The 25,005-nt window shown below is 45.9% G+C and overlaps 1 protein-coding gene across 2 annotated transcripts in view; it reads right to left on the reverse strand.

The window, feature by feature from the left end:
* The window catches only part of CNTNAP2 (contactin associated protein 2), a 1,988,831-nt gene that overhangs the window by 485,806 nt on the left and 1,478,020 nt on the right, over positions 1 to 25,005 (reverse strand). For both annotated transcript variants that reach the window (XM_075586746.1, XM_075586748.1), the window contains one exon: positions 17,365 to 17,565. In XM_075586746.1, coding sequence (XP_075442861.1) covers positions 17,365 to 17,565 — 201 coding nt within the window. The remainder of the gene's footprint in view (positions 1 to 17,364; positions 17,566 to 25,005) is intronic.

Below are 25,005 nucleotides of genomic sequence, written 5' to 3' on the forward strand. Positions count from 1 at the left end.
CTTTTTGTGAGCACAGGTTCCAGGAACTCACATTTAAATGAGCCCTGCCAACTTGCCATTCCCAGCCACCACCAGGCTTTCCCGAACAAATAGTCCCATCTAGCAAGGTTACCTGCACTTACCCACTAACTGCTGCCAGCCACCAGGCTATTAAACCACACTTAAACTAGCCCCGTACCACCAGACCCGCAAGGACCATTTTGAACCCACCTGGTATAGTTAATTGCCCATACTAAATCCACCGAACGCACCGCTTCCAAGTCATTGCCCCCAACATGGAGGATCAAGAACTGAGGGGTTTCCTGTCCCTCGCCAAAATGAGCAACTGAGGCAACAGTTAACTGCAGTGGGTTAGAAGAGCACACACACCCCTATAATGGAGCAGATTATTTTATTTAAACAGCTAAAAATAAAAATGGAAAAAATTCCCACTCACATTCTTAAGTGCTTTCATCCAGGACATACACTCAGCATTTACACCACAATTGGATATCTCTCTTTTTTTCTGTCTCTGTCCTCCTGGATAAGTCCCCTCACGCTGGAAAGGAACTGCCAGATCGCGTGTAGGCGCGCGTCTATTTACTTCCGGGTTCGCCGGGTTGACTCTTCGATGCAGTGGAGAAAGTGCAGGGAGCTTCAGCAGCTGTTCAATGTTCTTTGGGTGTGCTGGTCTGCAACAGGAGATCACCCTACGCATTTCACAAACTCTCTCTTTGCTTTCTCAGGGCTTGGGTGTGATCCACTGCACTGAAGCTCCCTGCACTTTCTCTACTACATCGGAGAGTCAAACCAGCGAACCCGGAAGTAAACAGGCGTGCGCACAAGCGCACATGCACGTGATCCGGCGATTCAGGTCCAGCATGAGGGGACGCATCCAGGAGGACAGAGACAGTGGAGGCAGCAGAAAGGAAGAGAGACATCCAATTGTGGTGTAAACGCTGAGTCTATGTGCTGGTTGAAAGTGAGTGGAAATGTTTCCTGTTTTTATTTTTAACTGTTTAAATAAAATAATTTGCACCATCGTAGGGGTATTTGTGCACTTATAACCCACTGCAGTGCACTATCCTTCATACCTTGAGAGTTGGGAATACTCTTGAAGAAGAAGCACTTATCCCTGATAGACTATATTGCATTTTACCCAGAAAAAGGAATTTAGGCGAATAAATACATTTTTAATATCTGCTATAAGAATATTCCCAGAGTCCAGGAAGGAAAGCGGTGCACAGCAATGGTGAATAATTGGGTTCAGCACATCACAAATTGGTTAAAAACTATTGATTGGGCTGGGTGACATCAAGGATCTAGACATTATGTTATATGTTTCTCTAAGGGTTGTCAACTACTAATGGGGAGGAGAACAGGTCAGACCAGCTTCACAGGCATAATCTGTCCCCATTATCCACACATCCCCACCTGCAGTAGGGTCCCCCAAATTTGAGCTCATAGAAGCCATATATATCTACTTCAAGACCACCTGTATAGTTATATCAAGCAACTACCCTGCAAGTATATTATGTACCATCAAGTTATTTTGTCTTGACTAACCATTAACAGTACACCTCTATCATTTACTCTGTAGCACCGGTGCTTGAACTTTGTTATTTCACAATAGGCAATTACCTAATTTCTGCTATATTAATTAGCCAGATTGTGATTGGTAATTTTCGTGCAAATTTTAGCGCTTTTTGGTAATTGTTTTATGTGAGGTAACAGTTGAACCCAACGCAGACAACACCCGCCCCTTCAAAAAACCTCTACCTCATACCTACCCAATCCCAGGTTTCTCCCGTATGGATGCACGACCGCCCGCTGCTCTGCACAGTGACTAAGTGAATCCCCAATAATCCATACGTCCCTAGCTGCAGAACCTAGAATGCCACAATAAGGATTAGCTTCCGCCCCTTACACCACCGCCGGCTTCATGTAATACCAGTATCTGTTTGACTCCTAGCGCCTGATTCTCTGTTTCACCTCGGCCGAATGCATCCCAAACTGAGTATCGTCTCAACTGCCCAAGGCACAACTGAAACACACACTGGTACTGAAAACTCGATATACCAGCAGCATGCACCAGAAATGGACTCGGGACAGTGGGCCTAACTCCCAAGCACTCGCCCAAAGTCCCCAATGGGCAAGTTGTGCTGCCCGCTAAGCCCAAAATGGAGACCCCCTCCCCCTGGCATGACATTGCGACAAGCGACCCCTCTCCACCCAGCACTGCTGCTCCCAGCAGGCCTCCAAGCTGCCACTGAAGCCACCCCTCTTCATGGCCCAGCGCTTCGGCCTGTAGACAATCGACTAGCTCCACAGCTGCATCTTCAATAATGGGCAGGGCACAGACTGATCACATGCTCCTGTCCTAGCTCTAAATAACCTTCTCTGCCCCTCCCCTTCCCCCTGAACACGTCACCTCCGCCACCTGAGGGGCGGGGGGAGGAGGGGTGAAAAAGGTCAGCGAGGGGGCTATCCCATTTTAAGGTAAGGAAAGGGGGGGGGAGCCCAGTCCCATGGGTCATGACACCCTGTCGCTGAGGGTTCAAGGCTACTAACTTTAATGTTCTCCACAATATTCATCTGATTCTTCATAGATAACTTACCTTTATAATGTACTGTAATACTAAAACATGTGTTGATGTAAAACCAATGGCACAAACAGTTCACACTTATAAAAAAAAAAAAAAGAAAGGATTATACCAGAATCTAATCCTCATGTTTCTACATTAACTGTAGTTATAGCATTCTTTAGTACATGTTCAGTAATTCCTATCACCGGAAATTATGTTGTACGTTTAATGTGTGAAAGATGAGTTACAACATACTCGGTGTTTAATCTACTCAAAAAACTTTTTAGACAAGCGGTAAAAATGTTCACAATATCATTTCTATATCCACTTCCACAGATAGATGTGAATCACTTTCATTCCTGATTAGAAAATAATATATAAAAAAAACATGTTTCGCTAGATACTGCAAAGATTTTGATTAATTTATTAATTTCAATTTAATGACAACATTTGATAACAGCTGGTGACAGTAACCTTCACTATATGAAGGGATTTTTAATCCTGACAACCACAGAAAATCAATCTATAATTTTGAAACATAGTTTAATAAAAGCAAACTAAACAATACAAGCGTTGTTACTATGAATGTCTCCAATGTTGGAGGAGAATGCAGTGACAATGCATAGCTATATCCTTTGACAGTGCAGTGTTAATCATGCAGCACCATTGATGCCTCTACTGCTACGGAATTCTATTCTGGAGCTTGACTATTTGCAAGTGAATGGTTGAGCACATTATAGGACCCTGTGCTTGCTACCAACTTCCTATGATCTTATATGATGCCCTAATAATGAGATCTGCATGAAAAATTACAGGGAACCTCCCAAATCCTCACCCTGTTCTGCTGTAAGGGCCTTTCCATAACACAACCCCACTCTGTCATTTTCTAAAACATGCCTTTGTTTTCAGAAAGCAATGCATCAGAAAAGTTGATAAAAAGACATTGCTGCAAACGTTTTGATCTACCCTCCGGTATCCATCGCGGATAATCACAGGCAATTTTCTATTTGACATTGATGCAGCGAGAGCTTCCAGTAAAAACACCAGTGTGAGGATTTTACATTTGAAACCTAGACATTGTGTTTTTGAAAGACTCAGCAATTTCACTAGTAATAAAAAAGAAGGGAGACTGGAAAAGGGAAGCTACAGTGCACACCAAGGTCCCATTTATTTTTTTATTAATGTTATACAGTAGCTGGAGAATAGATTCTTTACATTCCTCGTCCACAAATGAAGGTGAAGATATTAACTCTTGGTATGAATTTGAGTCCGTTATGTTATGTCACCTCCAGTTTGTCTGCTCAGAAACTCCATCCGTGGTGCAGCCCAATTTAACAATATGTGGTGCTTTCTTCAGAAGCTAATGTAAGCCAATACCATTGAATGAAGAATATGTAACACCATTTACTGAAACTAACAGTACTGTATTTTTACTTCAGCCTAATTTTCTCATGAGGAACCAAATGATTATTTAGACTCTGAAACATTTTATTTCCAGAGTCTTCGACTGAGCCACTGATTGAGCCACCTGTGCTGAAGCAGAGATATCCGGAACTCAAGACCAGCTGGTGGCCCTTGTGGACTGGAGTTGCCCACCCCTGCTTTCGGCGGCGGTCCCAGTGCGTTCTACAGCACATGCCTCGGCACAAGCACCGCCCCCCAATCAGTCCGGTCCCAATCCCTACCTCCACGCGGAAGGTGCAACCACGCTCTACGACGAGTTCTCTCAAATACAAAAAAATTGTATTTGGAACTCGCGACGGAGGCGTGGCCACGCCCCTGCCGGCGGTTCAGCCAATGAGTGTGAACCAGCCGCGTGAGGTCATGGCCACACCCCCGCAAAACCCATGCCACGCCCCCATCCATTGCAATCTCTCCCTCTCTCCCAAGACCGCGATCTGCAGTGAAGCGCTGTGCATGCATCACCCCTCCCCTCGCCCGCCGGGCGCACGTCCTACAGGGCTAACTGGGACCGTAGCCTTAGGCTTTATTCTTAGCTAAGTCTGGGAGTTCTCTCCATTCCCTGATGTGACGTGGGGATCCACATGTACATTTATGCTGTAGCATTCAAGCTCCCCAGACAGAAAATACTTTTTTTTATTCTGTGTAACGAGAGATGAATATCTTTGGGCAAGGGATTATCCACGTATGTAAACGCCAGGCGTGCAAATTATTTGAAATCCCTGCAGCCAACAATATTTAAAAAAAAAAAAAAAAAGTAACCTGTGATGGTCGCAGATTACAAAATGTTATCCAATATACAAGTACCAAATGTAGCTATCAGAAAACGAAAATCCTTGCATTTGAGGCACAGAGGAATCTATTCCTATTTACTAAACTACTTTGTAGTTTTGTTTGTTGTGAAATTCATGAATTTAAATGGGATTCTAATCATTGCACCTATCCACGCTGTTCATTACCTGTGAAATTGTTTCTGAATGAGCATTTTAGCATTTTGAATCTGCAATTCCTTTTTGAAGTGGCAACAAAGGAGTGTAGAATACCAATTGGCATAAAGTTTCAACATTTTTAGGTCTCTTCTTTTTGCCGTACCGGCTCCCGAAACATATTAACATAGTAACTCAAATGAAGTTGGGAGAAATTACTATAATGCCTCAAAAAGCCTGTCATACCCTACATATGATAGCAATAATTCTATCTAAAGGTTAAATAGTATGCTAACTCTGTATTTAAACCTATTCTTGGAACACAACGTCAGATGGCTATTATGGGAAAACCACAGTTATTATATTCATATATACATTTTCTTTCACATGAATTTCTTTTAGCCGTCTTACAAAAATATGCCCAAAACAGACATTACTTTTCTAGGTAGTAATAGATATTGTTATAAAATGAATCAGGAGATAGTGTTCACAAAATAGAAAAAAGTACAAAGACATATTTTAGAATGTACTATAATCAATAAGTATATTTAAATATAATTGACCGGAAAGAAATATGGTAAACCCTTTGCGATCAGAGAGGCCACCGACATAACTTTTTTACACTATACTTTAAGGCTGCGGACATACAGTACCGACACACTTTATTCTCGCTCGGCTAGTCCTGCGAATTCGGGTATACCTGGGTGTATTCAGGTTTCTGATCGTTTTCTGCCGGAGTGCATTGCGTTATTTTCCCGGCAGGGATTTAAGCATTTTATTCCGGCTGGCTGAAATACTGCAATGCCGTGTAAATACACATGGGGGCGCGTGCGAGCTGTTCTCTTTGAAGCCGTCCCCTATAATGAATTGTAATGCAGTATATATACTGTATATATATATACTGTATAACAACAACCCCTATAAGCCCTAACATACAGTACTGTACACATACAGTACTGTATATGCACATACATAAATGATACTACTGTATGGGCGGTGGGGCGAGATGTGTTTGCAGCAGAGAGAGATCCGCTGCTCTCTCTCTGCGCAAACATCCGCACATTAAAAATTATTTTAAATACATTTTTATTGATAGTGTAGATGTGCAGGGGGTCTCCGGAGCTGAACCGCGTTGGTTTCAGGTCTGGGGACCCCCTGCTCCCCGAGATACAGCCCCCTTTAGGGGGTGCCGGTATCCCTCTGCTTGGTTTAAAGGGCCCGACCACGTGATCGCGGCCTGTAAACCAAGCAGAGCAGAGGGATACCGGCACCCCCTAAAGGGGCCTGTATCTCGGGGAGCAGGGGGTCCCCAGACCTGAAACCTGTGCGCTTCTGCTCTGGAGACCCTCTGCACATCTACACTATCAATAAAACACATACAGTATACAGTATAAATAAACACTCGTTCTTTACCTTAGCGGCTATGCGCTATGGTAAAGAAGCAGCATTTCTGTATTTTAATAATATTGTACAGTGAGCAGGGGGTTCCCTGAGCCAGAAATTAATGCTCAGGGACCCCCCCTGCTCCTGCTCAATATTATTAAAAATACAGAAATGCTGCTTCATTACCATAGCGGATAGCCGCTAAGGCAATGAAGGGGTTAACCCACCGTGCCCGCTTTATTGTGTGTAGTGGGGATGGGTGAGGGGAGTATTTGGCCCTTGGTGTGAGTTTAGGACTTGCGGGGGGGTTGCGGGTGCACTTAACCCCTTCACGACCGTAGCAGTTAATACCGCTACGGTCATGAAGGGGTTAAGCCCTCCCGCTACCCCCCCGCAAGCCCTAAACAAGCACCGTTGGGGCTAATACCCCATTCACCCACCCCCGCTACCCACAATAAAAAAAATACACACACACAGCAGCCGCCAAAAAATAAATAAATAACTCTAAATAAATAAATAAATGACAATAAATACATTTAAATACATTTTATTGATAGTGTAGATGTGCAGAGGGTCTCCAGAGCAGAACCGCACTGGTTTCAGGTCTGGAGACCCCCTGCTCCCCGAGATACAGGCCCCTTTAGGGGGTGCCGGTATCCCTCTGCTCTGCTTGGTTTACAGGCCGCGATCACGTGATCGGGACCTTTAAACCAGGCAGAGGGATACCGGCACCTCATAAAGGGGGCTGTATCTCGGGGAGCAGGGGGTCCCCAGACCTGAAACCAACGCGGTTCAGCTCTGGAGACCCTCTGCACATCTACACTATCAATAAAAATGTATTTAAAATAATTTTTAATGTGTGGATGTTTGCGCAGAGAGAGAGCAGCGGATCTCTCTCTGCTGCAAACACATCTCGCCCCCGCCGCCCATACAGTAGTATCATTTATGTATGTGCATATACAGTACTGTATGTGTACAGTACTGTATGTTAGGGCTTATAGGGGTTGTTGTTATACAGTATATATATATATATATATAAATGAACATACAGTAATATTTACAGTTGCTTTATGCTTTACTGTGGAGGGTTTTTGTCACTTTTTTTTACCCACCATAACCTTAATGACAGTGGTGATTACCTAGTCTAGTCTCAACCTGCAAGCCATTAAGACCAGCCTCACACTGATGATACCCATCAAGGTTGAAACATGTATGTGAGTAGGTCTAATGGCTTTGCATCTCATCCCAGCCTCTGTTTAAAAGCTGTGTTTAAAACAGCATGCAGTGGCTTGAGGATTGGCTTGTGTAATACGAGCTTGAGACAAAAGGTGGCACTGAGTGCTCATTTGCATGTCATTTCCCAGAATCTCTTGCTGCAGTGGAAGCGCTGTATGCTGGGTGACAATGGGGAAAGACAGGGTTGCAGACCTGTCTAAGACATGCAAATGAACATACAGTAATATTTACAGTTGCTTTATGCTTTACTGTGGAGGGTTTTTGTCACTTTTTTTACCCACCATAACCTTAATGACAGTGGTGATTACCTAGTCTAGTCTCAACCTGCAAGCAATTAAGACCAGCCTCACACTGATGATACCCATCAAGGTTGAAACATGTATGTGAGTAGGTCTAATGGCTTTGCATCTCATCCCAGCCTCTGTTTAAAAGCTGTGTTTAAAACAGCATGCAGTGGCTTGAGGATTGGCTTGTGTAATACGAGCTTGAGACAAAAGGTGGCACTGAGTGCTCATTTGCATGTCATTTCCCAGAATCTCTTGCTGCAGTGGAAGCGCTGTATGCTGGGTGACAATGGGGAAAGACAGGGTTGCAGACCTGTCTAAGACATGCAAATGAACATACAGTAATATTTACAGTTGCTATATATATATATATATATATATATATACTGTGTATATACAGTACTGTATATATATGTACTGCATTACAATTCATGAATTTATGCCATCTGGTGGACACGCGAAGCATTGCAGCCTATTAAATCCTGATCATTATCATTTAACAGATCAGGCCCCCGTCAGCCAGGCATGAACCCAGGCTGGGAAGGCAAACACAACGGGGCTTGTCTGAGGTGAGGAGCGGCGCATTCCAGGTATCTGCCAGGTACAAACTGGGCATTTGCTCGAATAAAGTGTGTCGATGCTGTAGTGCAGGCCGATGGCGCGCGCAGCACGAACAAATGTATGTAAGTGCACCAGTAAGGCCATGCTGCGCGCGATGCGACATGCAGCGTAAGGCAACAGCCACTTTGCGGCCGCGTTTGAGCCAATCAGGGCTTACGTCTAAGGCTGCGCTTATAGTGTCGGCGACAGTGATGCGACATCGCGTCAAAACAAATGTATTGATGCCATCGCATGCGCTCATACTAGGCGCGATCGCTGGAAGTCACTTCAATTAGATTTTTCCTGTGACAGCAGCGTGACGTCAGCGTCGGCGTTGCGTTGCAGTCGCCGGCTTTGCCAGTATATGCACAGTCTAAGGCCACGTCCATAGAGGGGTTGTCAGTGCTGGACCGCGCTGACGTTGAGGCTCGCCTGCTAAAATCTGTGCGATTTCATGCCCATGCAGGCGAGCCAGCGAACGCGATTGGGAGGCGGGGGGAGACTGAGGGAGGCGGGGCAGTGACGTCGCTGGGCCAATTGCCCGCGACGCACCAACGTCAATGTCACGGCGCCGACGTCACGGCGCTGTGACGTTGACGCTGCTTCGCGCTGATTCGATGTTTTCAGCCGACCGCTCTGAAAACAGCTTGGCTATCGGCTGAAAAATCCAGCGCCTCAGCACGCCTGCGGATGCTCGCGTGAGCCCCCTCTAAAGACATCCTCATGGAGGATGCAGGGGCTCACCGCGTAGCGTCAGCACGGCACAGCGCGGCCTCCCCTGCTATGGACTCGGCCTAAGGCTGCAGCCACGCTGCCGCTAAGCGAGCTTGGCATTTGCCGCTTTCATTTCAATTAAACTCTATATGTACGGCTACGCTCACACGGCCCGCGCGTACTCTCTCCAAAGCTCAGCGCTTGGAGAGACAGGGACATTTGATTACCAAGCACCAAGCAGGGTCACATGACCCTTCAATAACCAATGGGGGAAGAGAGGTAGAAACGAATGGGGAGAGAGACAGACACAGAATGGGGAGAGAGAGAGACAGACACAGAATGGGGAGAGAGACAGTATCTGATGAGCGGAGAGAGAATGGAGGGAAGGGGGAGGGAGAGAGGTGGGAAGGGGGGTTAGAGAGGTGGGAAGGGGGGAGAGATAGGTGGGAAAGGGGGTAAGAGAGGTGGAAAGGGGGAGAGAGAGAGGTGGGAAGGGGGGGATAGAGAGGTTGGAAGGGGGAAGAGAGGCGGGAAGGGGGAGAGAGAGGTGGGAAGGGGGGGAGAGAGAGGTGGGAAGGGGAGGAGAGAGAGGTGGAAAGGGGGAGAGAGGTGGAAAGGGGGGAGAGAGGTGGGATGGGGGAGAGAGGTGGGATGGGGGGAGAGAGTGGTGGTAAGGGGGAGAAGGAGAGAATGGAAGCAAGGGGGAGAGAGGTAGGGAGTGAGGTGAGAAGGTGGGAGAGGTGAGAAGGGGGGAGAGGTGAGAAGGGGGGAGAGGTGGAAAAGGGGAGGAGAGATGTGGCAAGGGGGGAGAGAGAGGTGTCAAGAAAGGAGTGAGAGGTGGGAAGGGGGGGAGAGAGGTGGGAAGGGGGGGAGAGAGGTGGGAAGGGTGGGAAAGAGAGGTGGGAAGGAGGGAAAGAGAGGTGGGAAGGGGGAGAGAGAGGTGGGAAGGGGGGAGAGAGAGGTGGGAAGGGGGGAGAGAGAGGTGGGAAGGGAGGAGAGAGAGGTGGGAAGGGGGAGAGGTGGGAATGGGGGGAGAGGTGGAGAAGAGAGAAAGGAAGAGAATGGAGGGAAGGGGGGAATGAGAGAATGGAGGTGGAAGGGGGGGAAAGGGGGAAGTAGAGAATGGAGGGAAGGGGGAGGAGAGAATGGAGGGAAGGGTGGAGGAGAGAATGGAGGTAAGGGGGGAAGAGAATGGAGAGAAGGGGAGAGAGTGGTGGGAAAGGGGGAGAGAGGTCGGAATGAGGAGAGATAGGTGGGAAGGGGGAGAGAGAGTTGGGAAGGGGAGTAGAGAATGGAGGGAAGTGGGGGAGGGAGAGAATGGAGGGAAGAGGGAAAGGAGAGAATGGAGGGAAGGGGGAGGGAAAGAATGGAGGGAATGGGGGGGTGGAGAGAATGGAGGGACACACAGAGACACACACACACACACATACACACAGCCCCGATCCAGCCAATGACACACCCCCTCCCTTAAACACCACACCCCCGCTCCTGCTTGAATTTGTGAAGGACAGCCAAGCGCTCATGCTTGGAGAGGTGCTGACGTCACCAACTTTCCAAGCATGAGCGCAGGCTGTCCAGCATAATTTTGCAAGCGCAAGCAAAAAGGGGGGGGGGGGGGAGACTTGCCATTGGGTGGATCAGCGGGGCTATTTCTGTGTGTAGTGTGTGTTTGTGGCTGTGTGATGTGTGCATTGACTGCTGCTGAGCGCGCTTAAAAATCAATTTTCTTTTTCTCCCCAAGCACCAGGCTTGGGAGAGCGTACGTGCCTCTGCACGAGAGCGTGAGCGTGGCCGTGCAGATTTACATTTACTGTAAACACCTAATCTAAGTACTGTACTATTTTTGTATATTAAATCTAAAATTTAATAAGCATATCATTTTGGACTCTGAATTAACTTTACATGCTTTGAAGAGAGTGATAAATTTTCTGACATTTGCTAAAATAGATTTTTTCATTTTAAGTACATATTTTGCTTATTAAACAGAGACCAAAGACTCTAGCAATGATATGTTTCTGTATCCTTGGTGGTGGAAGCGATTAGAGATATATAATGTGAGGGATTGAGGGGGGATATTACTCAATTGAGGAACCCTGCTCCAAACGCCAAAGAGGTTATACCTCTCACTCACTCTCGAGCTGATGCTGATATTGAACATACAGTAGAACAGAAATATCTGCAAATCGGTGATTGTGTAAAAGAGAAAGTAGATACTTGTAGCGCAAGTTAAACTAAATTGTCTCTGTGCTGGTCTGTGCGATTATCATAGAACCCCATGGCTGCTGACATCCTACTAGAATGACTTACGGTAGTAAAAGCTGAGCGTTTAAAATAAACCGTGCTCTGCCTTTAAGTGTTGTTATGGTTGCACTCCATACGTCATGATTGTGACGTCAGAATTACCCAACGCGTGTTTCACCCAACCAGGGCTTATTCGGGGGTCACCCCCAAAGAAGCCCTGATTCGCCAAAGTGTGTCACCCCTGAAGAAGCCCTGATTGGGTGAAATGCGTGTTGGGTAATACCGACATCACAATCAATGGATCGACCGTAACAACATTTAAAAGCGGAGCGTGGTTTATTTCACATGCTCAGCTTTCACTACAATACACTGGCGACACACTTTATTCGAGCTCGGCTAGTTCCACGAATTCGGGTATACCCGGGTGTATTGAGGTTTGTGACTGTTTTCTGCCCGAGTGCATTGAGGTATTTTCCAGGCAGGGATTGAAGCATTTTATTCCCGCTGGCTGCAATACTGCACAGTATATATATATATATATACTGCATTACAATTCATGAATTTATGCCATCTGGTAGCCACGCGAAGCATTGCAGCCTATTAAATCCTAATCATTATCATTTAACAGATCAGCCGCCCGTCAGCCAGGCATGAACCCAGGCTGGGAAGGCAAACGCAACGGGGCTTGTCAGAGGTGAGGAGCGGCACATTCCAGGTATCTGCCAGGTACATACTGGGTATTTGCTCGAATAAAGTGTGTCGCAGCAGTAAGTGATTCTACTGTAGTAGGATTTCAGGAGCCGGATTTCTGTGATAATTGCACGGACCAGCATAGAGACATTATTAGTGTAACTTACACTACTCACTCCTTACCTACTTTCTTTTTCACGTTCTTTCGATTTGTAGATTTTTCTGTTCTATGTTCAATATCACCATCAGTTAGAGCAGCGGTGCGCAAACTGGAGGGCGCGCGAAGGCCTCTGTAAACTACACTTGCCTTGCTCCTGGAGACGCATCATTTGACGCCGCGAGGCCACGGCAATGTGACGTCATGATGCCGACACCAAGGTAAGAGGGAGGGGGGGGGGGGCACGAAGAGAAGGGAAGAGCCGGCAGGGGGGCGCAGGGAAAAAAGATTGCGCTCCCCTGAGTTAGAGTAGGGGAGCACAAACTTTTGCTGCTGCGCTCCCCTGTCTTGCCTGCCCCGGTGCTTGCGTCCCCCTACCTTGGAACTGTGTCAAACTCTACGCGTTTCACCTATTCGGTTTCTTCAGGAGAAACCGAATAGGTGAAACGCGTAGAGTGACGCTTTCAACATCGACCGGAACCCCTGGAAGTAGACGACATCACTTCCGGTGCAGTCGGAACGCAACTCGCGACACGCACGCCACAGAGGGGGAGAATCAGAGCCATCACCCATCCGGCTGCTGAGATTCACTGCGAGAGGCACTTTCAGCATTGGCCGGAACCCCTGGAAGCAGATGACATCACTTCCGGTGCCGGTGGAACGCTACCCGTGACACGCACGCCACAGAGGAGGGGAACCATTGCTACTACCTGTCCGGCTGCTGAGATCCACTACGTGTGGTCTAAATGCTTTTAACTCTTTGAAACCATGTGAGTGTAACATTTTCCACTTACCTTTTAAAATCCCTTTGTATACAGTCTGCACTATGTCCAGTCTTCTTATTTAAGGTCTTTTGGAGTCTACATGGGGGCTGATACTGAACTCCTGACCGCTGTGTGACACCCACATTACCTAAAGATACCTTTATGTGCCTTTAATCCTCTCACGCTTGTGAGTATTATTATATTAGAACAGCCTCATTCATAACTATCACATACAATATTGCACTATCAATATATTCTTTTACCTTCACATATCTTTGCGCTTCCTGGAGAATCACCGCCAGTGCCCAGAAAACATACCTAGCACCCTTGCACACCGCCACATAAAGGGACACAAATGTTGCAATGGACCCTGTCCCACTCTGAAGCCTACTTCATCTATCTCTCACTTTCTGACCCAGTTGTCTCTTGAGTGGTGGTAGTGGATGTTGGGGAGAAAGAGGAGGTTTCACAGGTGAGGAGAAGGGTGAAGAAGCAACAGAGTACCTTCTCACAGCAGGGCCAGACTCTGTAGTCAATCTGGGCCATGTGTGTTGTCAAGGAAAAGGAGTGAGTGACTGCCTGCTTTAGTGGGTGGGTGGTGGTGGATCTTCCACGAACACCAGGAGCAGATCATCACATCTGAAGACATGTGAGGACGCACAGGTTTGCGGACGATGCCTCTCCCAGTGGTCATAGTGGTTGTTCTGCAAATATTACTAAAGACCACATATCCCCAGGTGCTACTCACTCCTTCCCCTATGCACGACTACACCACAAAGCATGCAAAGTCAGTCACCGAGCCATGGTGAGGCAATTAGAAGTATTCCCACACCATGGAGGTGGTTCCTCTGAGCAGATGACTGCGCCCTGTGTTACCTGCGAACTAGGGCAGGAGGCTGAAATACCATGAATGCCAACCTGGGGACTACCCCATGACGTCTTCAAGAGGCATGTCCATTTCTCTAAGATGCTCCTCTCTAAGCTCATCAGAAAAGCCACGGTCTCCAAGTTTGACTGATGCACTCACTGGCCTTGATGTGCTAACAGTGTTGGCATCCTCACTGCTAGAAGTGCACCCTACTACCCAACCCACTTTTCCTGTGTGATGTTTGACCTCCTGAACCCCCACTTCCCCACCTACTGACATTTCCTCTACCCAAGCTAGAGGAGCAAGAATAGCAATATAGGTCATGGGGTTTGTGACAGGGCCTTTCCCCGGTTTAAAAGGCAGCAAACAAAGTCTGTCTGTAGCTGATGAGTGCAGCAGGGACCGGGTTAATTTAATCTAGAGTCAATTAGCAAGTCTCCACCTGATTCATCAAAGAGGTTTAAAAAAGTGTGCTGCACAAAGGGACTATGCTGCTGAGAGATCCCCATGAACGGATCTCTCTAGCATTGAGAAAGTGTGCCCTGCCAGACAGAGATCCCAGGGAACCGGACCCTCTATTTCAGTATGCAGCTGACCCTGGAACCTACAAGAGGGTGCACCCCACGGACACCGACCTAGACCAGGACTGAGGCAAAGATCCCCATGCTTACAGGTACCTCTTTGGACTTTGTGGTCAGATGTTGGTAAGAAGCCTAACCTCCAAGCCCTGCAGATAGGGGCTGGGAAGTGTGAGATCGCCCTTTCAAATGGATATGCCTGTTTTATTGGTTTTACATGCTAACTTGAAGCTGTACTGTTTAAAGCTTCGTGCTAAATAAAAACCAATGTTTATTTTCCCGAAACTATGTCTCCCTGGTTATACCTTTGCACTTGTCTGCTAAAGGGTTCCATAACAGACTAGAACTGGTTCCTGCTCCGGCAACCCTGACACCAGCCTGACCTGCATGCACACGCATGCTGCTGAATCTACTGCTCTCAAACCTTTTCAAACAACAGCAGGGCCTATGCACAGGAAGCATCTTCAGAACCTGAAAGATAAAAATTCCTCCCCTTTTAAAATAAAAAAGACCTTTCTCTGATCTTTCTTTCTTTCTTTCTTTCTTTCTTTCTCTCTATCACTCTATCATATATGTATTTCTCTCTCTCCCTTCTCCCTCCCTCCTCCTCCCCCCCCACCCCCTGTCCCATACACATTTCTCCATTTCCTCACCAAAAAGTGTGTGAAAAACAACAGGCAGGAAGTGGAAGTGCCAAAATAATGTGCTCTGTTTCGGACTCTGCATTATCTGTAGAACAGATTACGTGTAATTTTGTTCATGGATTCTGCAGAAACATACACAGACAGAGTCCAATGGCGAATTCCAAGGATTACACACAGACTTAGGAGGGTGCAATCTGCCAGTAGATTTCATTGTGCAGATCTGACTGCATCGAAAAAGCCGGGAAAAGTCTGTGGAACAGATTTTGACAGGTTTTCCAATCTCTAGAAAACAATCAATACCTTATATATACTGTATGCATATGTTTTACCCCAAACCTTTTTGGCGGGTAGGTGTCTTGAGCACAGGGGACACCTGATTGCTGCTGTTGCATCAGAATGATCTGTTATCTAGGTGTTGGTAATCAAGGAAGGTTTATTGATTTTCTGGAAGATTATATAAGAGAGGTCAGGACCTCCTCACTAAACCCTGTGCCATCAAACAACTTGTCCTCTCACTCCAAGGACAAAACCCCACACAGATTAACAACCTACCGAAAAAAGAAATCAACTCGATCTCCAACGAAATGAAGAAGCAGTATGTGACAAGGTGGGAAAATGATATCCAGCGCTCAAAGAAGCTGGAAACCTACCACAGCCTACAGAGAGAATACACTCTGGCACCCTACCTACTGAAGGTAAAAGACCCAAAACAGAGACAGACCCTGGGCCAGTACAGAATAAGTGCCCACAGCCTCGAAATAGAAACAGGAAGACACAGACAGAACTGGAAGCCCCTGGAGATGAGACTGTGCCAAAGATGTGAGCTAGGAGAGGTAGAAGATGAAACGCACTTCCTGTTGCGATGCACAAAATACTCTGAAGTGAGGAGTGCCCACCTAGAGAAACTAACTGCTGTTATCCAGAACTTTAATAATATAGAGGAGAACCAACAAATAGCGATCCTCCTGGGAGAAGATGAAACCACAGCAGAACTGGCTGCACACTATATCAGCACCTGCCACAATCTGAGAGACGTCCACTAACCCCCACACCCTTGCACCTCATTATACCCTACCCCCTAGTATTCATGTAATTATTGTCTCCCACCCCTTACTATTCACGCTTTGGCAATACTGAAATGTTCTTTCGTCATGCCAATAAAGCTGATTTGATTTGATTTTTTTTATAAAAGGGGGCGGTTCTGTCAAGGTCCACTTCAGCTGCAAGTGTAGTTGTCGGGGGGCCTTGCCAGAGTTTGGTGATGATGGTTGTTATAACCATGTGGGTTCCTCCACTCCCCCTATCATTTGGGGTTTGAAATGGAGCGAGAGTTTACAGTTGAGCACATAGCACAAGAGCATGGCTTTAAGGCAACCCCTGCTACTGATTACAGTACCTCATTATAGATTAGTTTGAAGACAGGGGTAGCTGTATGCTATATGGCTGACAAGGTCTGGGAGGTTTGTGTTAGGTACATATTTATGTGTTTAAAGAGCTATTTATTTGGTGATTGCGATTAAAATTAAATAAATGCTGTGGCCTTTTATTTTGTTTGTCATTTGTAATTGCTGGGTAAGGTGTATGTGTGGTGGTGGTGGCGGGGAGGGGAAGGGCAGCACAGGGGAACAGGGGTTGAGGTGCTTTCATCTATGTTTGCAAATGCATAGGTTATTCTTAAAACCAAATGTGTTTGGAAACCACTGAGCTATGACAATGGCAACCCAAGGCATACAAATAGAAAAAAATATTCACCATACAGTAGAAAGGAATAAAATTATCTTCTAGAAGATACATTGAATACCATGGTTGTTAGCGGAAGTTGTCCTAGAAAAACAATATTTCGGGTGGATTTTGGACCCTTAGGAAATTGAGGTAAATTGCAAATGACTGCAAAACGACCGAGCTGTGGTTTCTAAACAGGGCACGAGATTAACCCAACAATATATAAAAGTTTGTGATGTTGTAGCGTTATTTCATGCAACAAACTCAATTTCTGCTCTTAAATAATTATTAGCAATAATTGTTGTCACTCATATATAAATTGCAGTTACAGTATGTGATACGAAAGAAATGTGCACATATTCTCGTTAAAAGAGAAAACATTGACTGTTTCAGTAGTTCTACGTTTAGAATGAATAAAAACGTCAAACACTATTTAAACATTCTCAAGATTAGCAGCTGTATTACATGCATGCTATTGGTCTAGAGCAGAAGACAGAGAGAAATTAGAAGTGACATTCCATTCTCAGCCTACCTGGGGTGTTCAGCAACCTCGACATCCTGCAGGAGTACGAGATATACTGCTCACAGTACTCTGCACTGCTGGTGATGGCAGATATCTGATCCATGGATGCACTGTAATTCAACTGCAGCACAACTCGCTTCTCTTGGCTAGCACCCGCCACTGGGGTCTGCTGCGGTAGATCATGATACAAGTTTGTCCATACTTTATCCTCTGTTGTTAGAAGAAAGAGGTGATCATTTGTAAGGCATGTAAGAAGCAGCATTACGTTTTGTCAATAATTAATTTCCCTAATTTGCATTACATTGGCTCAATAATTTAGTCGACAATAATTATTCAGTCTGGAATGTACGGACCCCTACAATCCATTAGTATTGTTCAATTGAAAGAGCAAACATTTTGATTTTATGCTTGTTAGCGTTTTATTAATTATTAATTGTTTCAGTATTAACAAAGCTTATACTGTAATAGCTGTTTTTTTAATAAAGAATTTGAAACTCTGCCACACAACACTAGTATTTGTTGTCAATTTTAATTCATTTTGTAACAGAATAGTCTATAAAAGCCCCAGCCTGCCCTGATCGCCATTTCTTTTTGCATTGTATTTGTTTTCCTGAAGAGATATCTTCTTGCCCTTTCCAATATATATTGGATGCTTCGTGCAGGAGATATACACGTTTGAAATGTTGTGTCCGGGAGGTTAAAATGAAGATTTCCCCAGAGCTCATTGCAGTCTAAAGGTTACCATGGTAACCTACCGTAAAATACTAGAGATTGAGAAAATCGTGTTTTTTAACACTAGAAAAGCATTTCTTACCATAAAGAAGAGCAGGACATGGTAAGGGTGCTATATACTAACATTATATGAGTTAAACCCATATACAGCTGGCTTCTATGGGGCGTTTCTCTTTAACTAACATCTAAAATGTATATTTGTTTTCTCAAAATATTTGGAAGATAACTATTCTCAGTTCGATGTCAAAATTCTTACAACAAATCAAATCAACTAAAACTACTGCACTGTAAAATACTGTACTATAGCAACAGCTAAAAGATGGTTAGGTTAACTTAAGGAGACGTCATGTGCATGCAATAAGACAATAGGCTGTATATAAAATATGCATGTGCAATTATTTTAGAATGCCGATTACTGCAGAATGCATGTAGGTTAGAAGGTATGCTATGTTAATAGCACGAGAAAGAAAACTAAATATTTGATATATGTTGTAGAAAAAGTTAAACTAAATCAAGATGCTATCAGGGGTGGTAATTAGAGACGTGCAAATGTATCTCAGCTCACCAATATTTTAGCACATTTGAAACGAAGTCCCACATTTGCAAAAAATAGAACTTCAAGCAAAATAGTATGATAATTTTTGCTAATGTCCTGGTCACATACAGTATATACATATGCACAGCTCGAAAAATGCTGCTGCCTCCTTGTTGGGGTTGAGTGGAAAATCAGGGGGTGGAAATGCATGATCATTGGGAGGGAAGGGGTTGTACTGTATGATCAATGCGAGCGGGTTTTTATGATCATTTGGGAGGGAGGAGTTGTATGGTTCTAGGCCAGTAATTCACACTGCATTTTATGTACAGTATACAGTAACTTGTGGGTGTTTTTCTTGACTGGTGACTGTAAGTGGCATTATTCAAGCCTAATATATGAGACACAACATATAACTGTAACTCACTCGCGCACTATTTATAGTCTCTACAAAGTAACAGAATTTGGGGATCAAAGTGTATTCTCTCAATGAGATGCTGCTTTAGCAAAGCAGAGGAGAGCAGTGCCAAATGTAACAGCATTACTCACTGTCTTGGGACACGGGATCCACTTGTGAGTTGACAAATGTCAATCCCTACATGGCAGCCCTTTGTTCACCATATAGTGATCTGCGGTGTAAGAAACTGTGGCGCAGTCCCACTGGACTGACAGACTCATTTTATACAATATTTCTTCTTTCAATATTTGAATATTTAAGAAACAAAATAACAGACATATCGAATTAATGTTCGTGTTTGAGGCTATACTGTACAATGCAATAAAACCATGGTCACTCACTTATCTCTGATACTACACATATGTTTGGGAAACAGAATAACTGAGACTACAGTATATATATACTACAGTATATATATATATACTGCAAACAAATGATCAGAGTATGTGGCTCTAAAATGAAGACTGAGAACCATATTTACTAAGTGATGACAAACAATAAGACACCCTGTGGGCCTGTAAGGTAATTGTTATGGCTTTGCACTGCTTAGTAAAATGGTCCTGAATATTCAAATTGAGACACTTTTAATGCACAGTTCTCTTCATGCTTCAAGTATAAAGGCATTTACAAACAATAACGCTGAGGTTACCTGATTTAAGTCTTTATTTTAACATGCAGACAACAAATATGCACTCGTGATTTGTAGATAATTTATATTGTTAATAGATTACATCATTACATAACAGTATTCAATTGTAGTTATTCCCTGCCTGTGCAACAGATAACTTATTGTAACTGTTGTATGCGACACAGTTTTATAAAATAGATAATGTTAAAAGACATAGACATATGTTGGCTGCCTTTCAAAATGTCAAATGATCTCCCTAATAAACAGAATTCCAGTAAATTGTGGCTATTCTGGAGAAATAGCTCAATAAATGCATTGTTAATCATGGTACTGAGCAAACTATACCCAGTACTGGCTAAAAATCGTATTGATTAAAAACAAGGAACTCATTTTCACCTGATGGTGATTTGTGATCTTAAAGTCTATCTGTGGAAATATCTACTTTTATCTAATGTGCTAGTTGATGAAAAGTTTATTTCGTTTTAGGAACAAGTAATTTCATCCTGTTTTATGCTTTCTGACACTAGCCTTGCTCTATATCAGTGAAAGTATGTGAATTATGTAAACAATATAGTCACAAACCTAAAGTTCCAGCACTCACTGACTAAGAAAATATGATACTGTGGGTATGTCACAATAGAAAAAAAAGAGAGAGGTAGAACCCCAAGGAGAGCACTCTACCAATGTGTTGCCAAAATTTATCAGAATCTACTAAGGTGGGTGAGTAATGAATTAATTAAAACCAGAAACTTTAATTGAGTCTTAACTCTAAGTATAAAATAATATGGGGAACACTATAGGTCAAGTAATATACTAATGATAGCCAGATAACACTAGTGTTATCGTGCGGCCATATCCCAGACTCTGGGTTTACAGTACAGAGTTTATTGTGGTCTGCTTTGCTCATTTTTAATATTAATTCACTGTACACTGGCTATCATTAGTATATTACTTGACCTATAGTGTTCCCCATATTATTTTATACTTAGAGTTAAGACTCAATTAAAGTTTCTGGTTTTAATTAATTCATTACTCACCCACCTTACTAGGTTCTGATACATTTTGGCTACACATTGGTAGAGTGCTCTCCTTGGGGTTCTACCTCTCTCTGTTTTTTCTATTTGACATTACCCCTGATAGTAGCACCTCCACATAGCCACATCCAGCAAGCAGTAGCGAGGGTATTCCTTCCCCCTCCACTTCCCCTTTTCCCCTCCTTGTGTTTGGTATGTCACAATAATAAGCGATTTAATGTAAACACAAGATAATATTTGGAGTAATGCGGCGCAAATGCACAAACACAGATAATCCAGTGGTGATTGGGGTGAAAAATAAGGTATAGGGAGTGGGACAACAAACGATGAGAGAGTGAGGACAGTACAAACAAGGGGGGAGGGTAATCAGGGGGCAACATTTTGGGGGGACACCCCTTCCTCAGGCCCGTTCCTTCAGGTCTTAAAAGACCATAAGGTACTTCCCTTTACCCTGACACCCCAATAACCAGAACAGCACTCAAAGAGCAACACAATGCAAATAGAAAGCTGAAAAACAGCAAGCCAAGTACCGAGTACACCAGAGCAAGATTAGTAAGCAAGGTGAATCAAACCATCAGGTTAAACGACCATATGACTCTTTTTTCTATTCTCCAATGAAGGGACAGGGAGAGAAGAAAAAAGAGTCATACACTGGCGACACACTTTATTCGAGCTCGGCTAGTCCCACGAATTCTGGTATACCCGGGTGTATTGAGGTTTGTGACTGTTTTCTGCCCGAGTGCATTGAGTTATTTTCCGGCAGGGATTGAAGCATTTTATTCCCGCTGGCTGCAATACTGCACAGTACATATATATATACTGCATTACAATTCATGAATTTATGCCATCTGGTAGACACGCGAAGCATTGCAGCCTATTCAATCCTAATCATTATCATTTAACAGATCAGCCGCCCATCAGCCAGGCATGAACCCAGGCTGGGAAGGCAAATGCAACGGGGCTTGCCAGAGGTGAGGAGCGGCGCATTCCAGGTATCTGCCAGGTACATACCGGGTATTTGCTCGAATAAAGTGTGTCGGTGCAGTATGGTCATTTAACCTGATGGTTTGATTCACCTTGCTTATTAATCCTGCTCTGGTGTACTCAGTACTTGGCTTGCTGTTTTTCAGCTTTCTATTTGCATTGTGTTGCTCTTTTAGTGCTGTTCTGGTTATTGGGGTGTCAGGGTAAAGGGAAGTACCTTATGGTCTTTTAAGACCTGAGGGAACAGGCCTGAGAAAGGGGTGTCCCCCCGAAATGTTGCCCCCCTGATTACCCTCCCCCTTGTTTGTACTGTCCTCACTCTCTCATCCGTTTGTTGTCCCACGCCCTATCCCTTATTTTTCACCCCAATCACCACCTAAATCGCTTATTATTGTGGCATACCCATAGTATCATATGTAACCATGCTGTAAAATGGCTGCAGTCATCTCTCCTGCTGACAGTAAGGCCTGGTAAGTTATGGGCATGCCAGCAGTAATTATGGAGGTTTGCCCTCACACCCTGGTAAGGTGCCCTATGTATGGATGGGAGTGGTCACGGGCTCTGACTCCCTGGTTGGTGATGTCAGAGTTGTGTCAGCCCCCAGAGGATACATAAGGCACAGAACTGATCAAAACTTAGTTCTTCTGGAGATTAAGAGTTCAGAAGCTGTTCAGTTAGTGAAGAGGAAGTTCAGAGTCAGTACACTAAAGGACTAATGAGACTGTGACTAGAGACCTGGCACAGGTGAAGTATCCCTACGGGGATAGGGAATCCCTACATTAGGATGACAATACCTTTCAAAGGGAAGTACGGTGAACAATGGAGGGCTAATTACACCCATTGTGGAGGGCAGTTGGCCCACCGTACTAATAAAGATGACTCTGATAAAAGAAACCCTCGTGTGTAAGTGTGGAGTGATTACACAGGGGGCTGCACCACAGAGGAGTTCCTCACCAGGACCATCCCCAAGCGGACGCTGGGATCCTGATGAGGTGGAGGCGCTGCACTGGATATAGGTAGGACTCAAGCACACTACTTCAGCTGCCTGTCTGGGTTGGCGATCCCCAATACAACATCATGCGGGAGACTCAGGAGTCCTGTTGCCAACAGGTGCACCACCAGACATCACACTGTAATGGGGACTGGTTAGACCACAGGGGCCAATGTGAGATTGGGTGGGTCAGGCCAGGTTAGAAAACCCGTTACATTTGGAGGCGCTGCTGAGATAGACCTGTGAAAAGGACAGGCTTTTTCTAGGTCACTTGGAAACAGGGAGAGTGTCTGCTGCCACTTTGTGCTGTGTTGGGACGGACCTAGGGGTAGTCAGGGGGCTGATGGCGCATTGTCAGTTGGCAGGGACGACCTAGGGGCCTGAAAGGAGTTGGGGGTTTGGAGCCGGGCTATAGCTGTCCTAGTCACCTTGAGGTAGTGCTAGTTGGTAGGATGCCAGAAGGGATAGCCTGTTAACGTGGTCAGGAATCCTGGAGAGGGTCTGCGCTAGGCTGACCAAGACAGGTAGACGCCCCAGTATTGCATGGAAGCCCAGAGTACTCTAGCCCATTCCAGACCTCTTACCGTAGGGAGCACAGACTGGGACGAAGGAGATACAGCAGACACTGAGAGAGTGAGCCTAGCCTGAGGTAGTGCAACACGAGTCCAGCCTACATTAGGTACACATGGTGGTGCATCAGAGAAATCTTTATTGTGCCGGTGCGGTGGCTGCCCCGCAGAGAGGAGCCCCATGTACGATAACTACTACGAGGGAATGACGACCGCAAGAATGGAGGATCCGCGCGGTGCGGATAGTCCAAAATGGCGACCGGAGGTTGATGGGGAAAGCACATGTGGCGTGCGCCCCACTGAAGAGCAAGCTGTTGCTGACATGTCTTTTACAAGCCTGCTCTGGAGTGGAGCGAAAGCTGTGGCCGCACCGTTTTGGTCCTGCCTAGGACAACAAGGCGCCACCCTGGAGGACTGTGTTGAGGACATTGCAATTATGGCTGATGGAAAGGACTTACAAAATGGCGGCTCCCGCTTCCCTGGGAGACCGCGTGGGCCGATGGCAGACTATTCTGCAAATGCACAAGTTCCCAAGAATTGGCCAGAAGTGGCGCCAACAGGAGAGCCCCGCATGGGGGGTATGGCGCGAAAGCTGTGGCCGCGCCTTCATGGACAGTAACTCACTCAGCCCCAGTGCTGAGTCAACCACTTAGTCTGTGGGACCCTCCCCTAATATCAACCAGGGGGAGTGGTTTCCAGCTATGCCCCGTGGGTATGAATTCCACGGGCCCAGGAGCTGGTGCGCTGATGGCCCCATTACCAGAAGTAGTTCCGGCAGCTGAAATTGTGTGCAAGAAAGAAGGATACTTTGCACGCAAAGCAGCTGAAAGGAAGCGATTGGAGTTGGCGGCAAAAGTGGAACCCCACCCTGTTGGGGAAAAGCACGCGAAATCCGTGACCGCGCCCTCTAGGACTGAAAGAGGTGCGGCCTCAATTCAAGGACATCCTATCCCATTGTGGGACCCGCCCATAATCGCTACCACTGGGGGCGGATTCCAATTGTGTCAGATGAGGGCGGAGCTAAACCAAGGAGTGGCTGACCATTCAACCCCTGTTGGTCACTCACACGGAACCAGCTTCCAGGACAGACCAGTGTTACGAGTGGCTCCCACCAAGACCATGGCCTGCTCCCCAGATGTGAACCGGATGGTTTCGACTCAGCCCTACGCAGTACCCGGTGGGGTACTGGTGATCCGTGTAGGGGGCGCGGAGACAGTAGTGGGCCTCTGCCTGCAATGCCGACTGCCTGGCGGCGCCATGGGCACGGCGGCGCGCTGTCCCCAGTGTGGCACACAATATCTGTGGCCCATGCCCACCTTCGTGCCCATTCAGAACAATGACCCAGGGGGGAATACGGCTAGGCTGTCCGCTGTGTCCCCCGGTGCACTATGGACCAAGGGTGCGGATCCCGAGGAATGTGACGTGGTCGGTCCGGCAACCGACAGAGAGAAAAGAAGGCGGTCGCCGCGCTCGGCGACCCCAAGTACCCTTAGTGCGGATCCCGAGGACGAGGGACCCAAAGAACTGACTAGTACCTTAGTCTGGCCGGTGGCGGTGGCCTGTGGAGGGAACGGAATAAAAAGACCTCTTACCGGAAGTGACAGCGGACGGAGCCGGGTGTCACCGGTGGAGCAGAGACCAGAGAGGCGGAGCCCAGCTGTTCTCGGGACCGACGGGTCCAGTGGCAACGGGCGATCCACGCCCAACCTGCGGACTGGTAAGG

Source organism: Ascaphus truei, chromosome 2 (assembly GCF_040206685.1).
Source record: "Ascaphus truei isolate aAscTru1 chromosome 2, aAscTru1.hap1, whole genome shotgun sequence".
Lineage (NCBI taxonomy): Eukaryota > Metazoa > Chordata > Amphibia > Anura > Ascaphidae > Ascaphus > Ascaphus truei.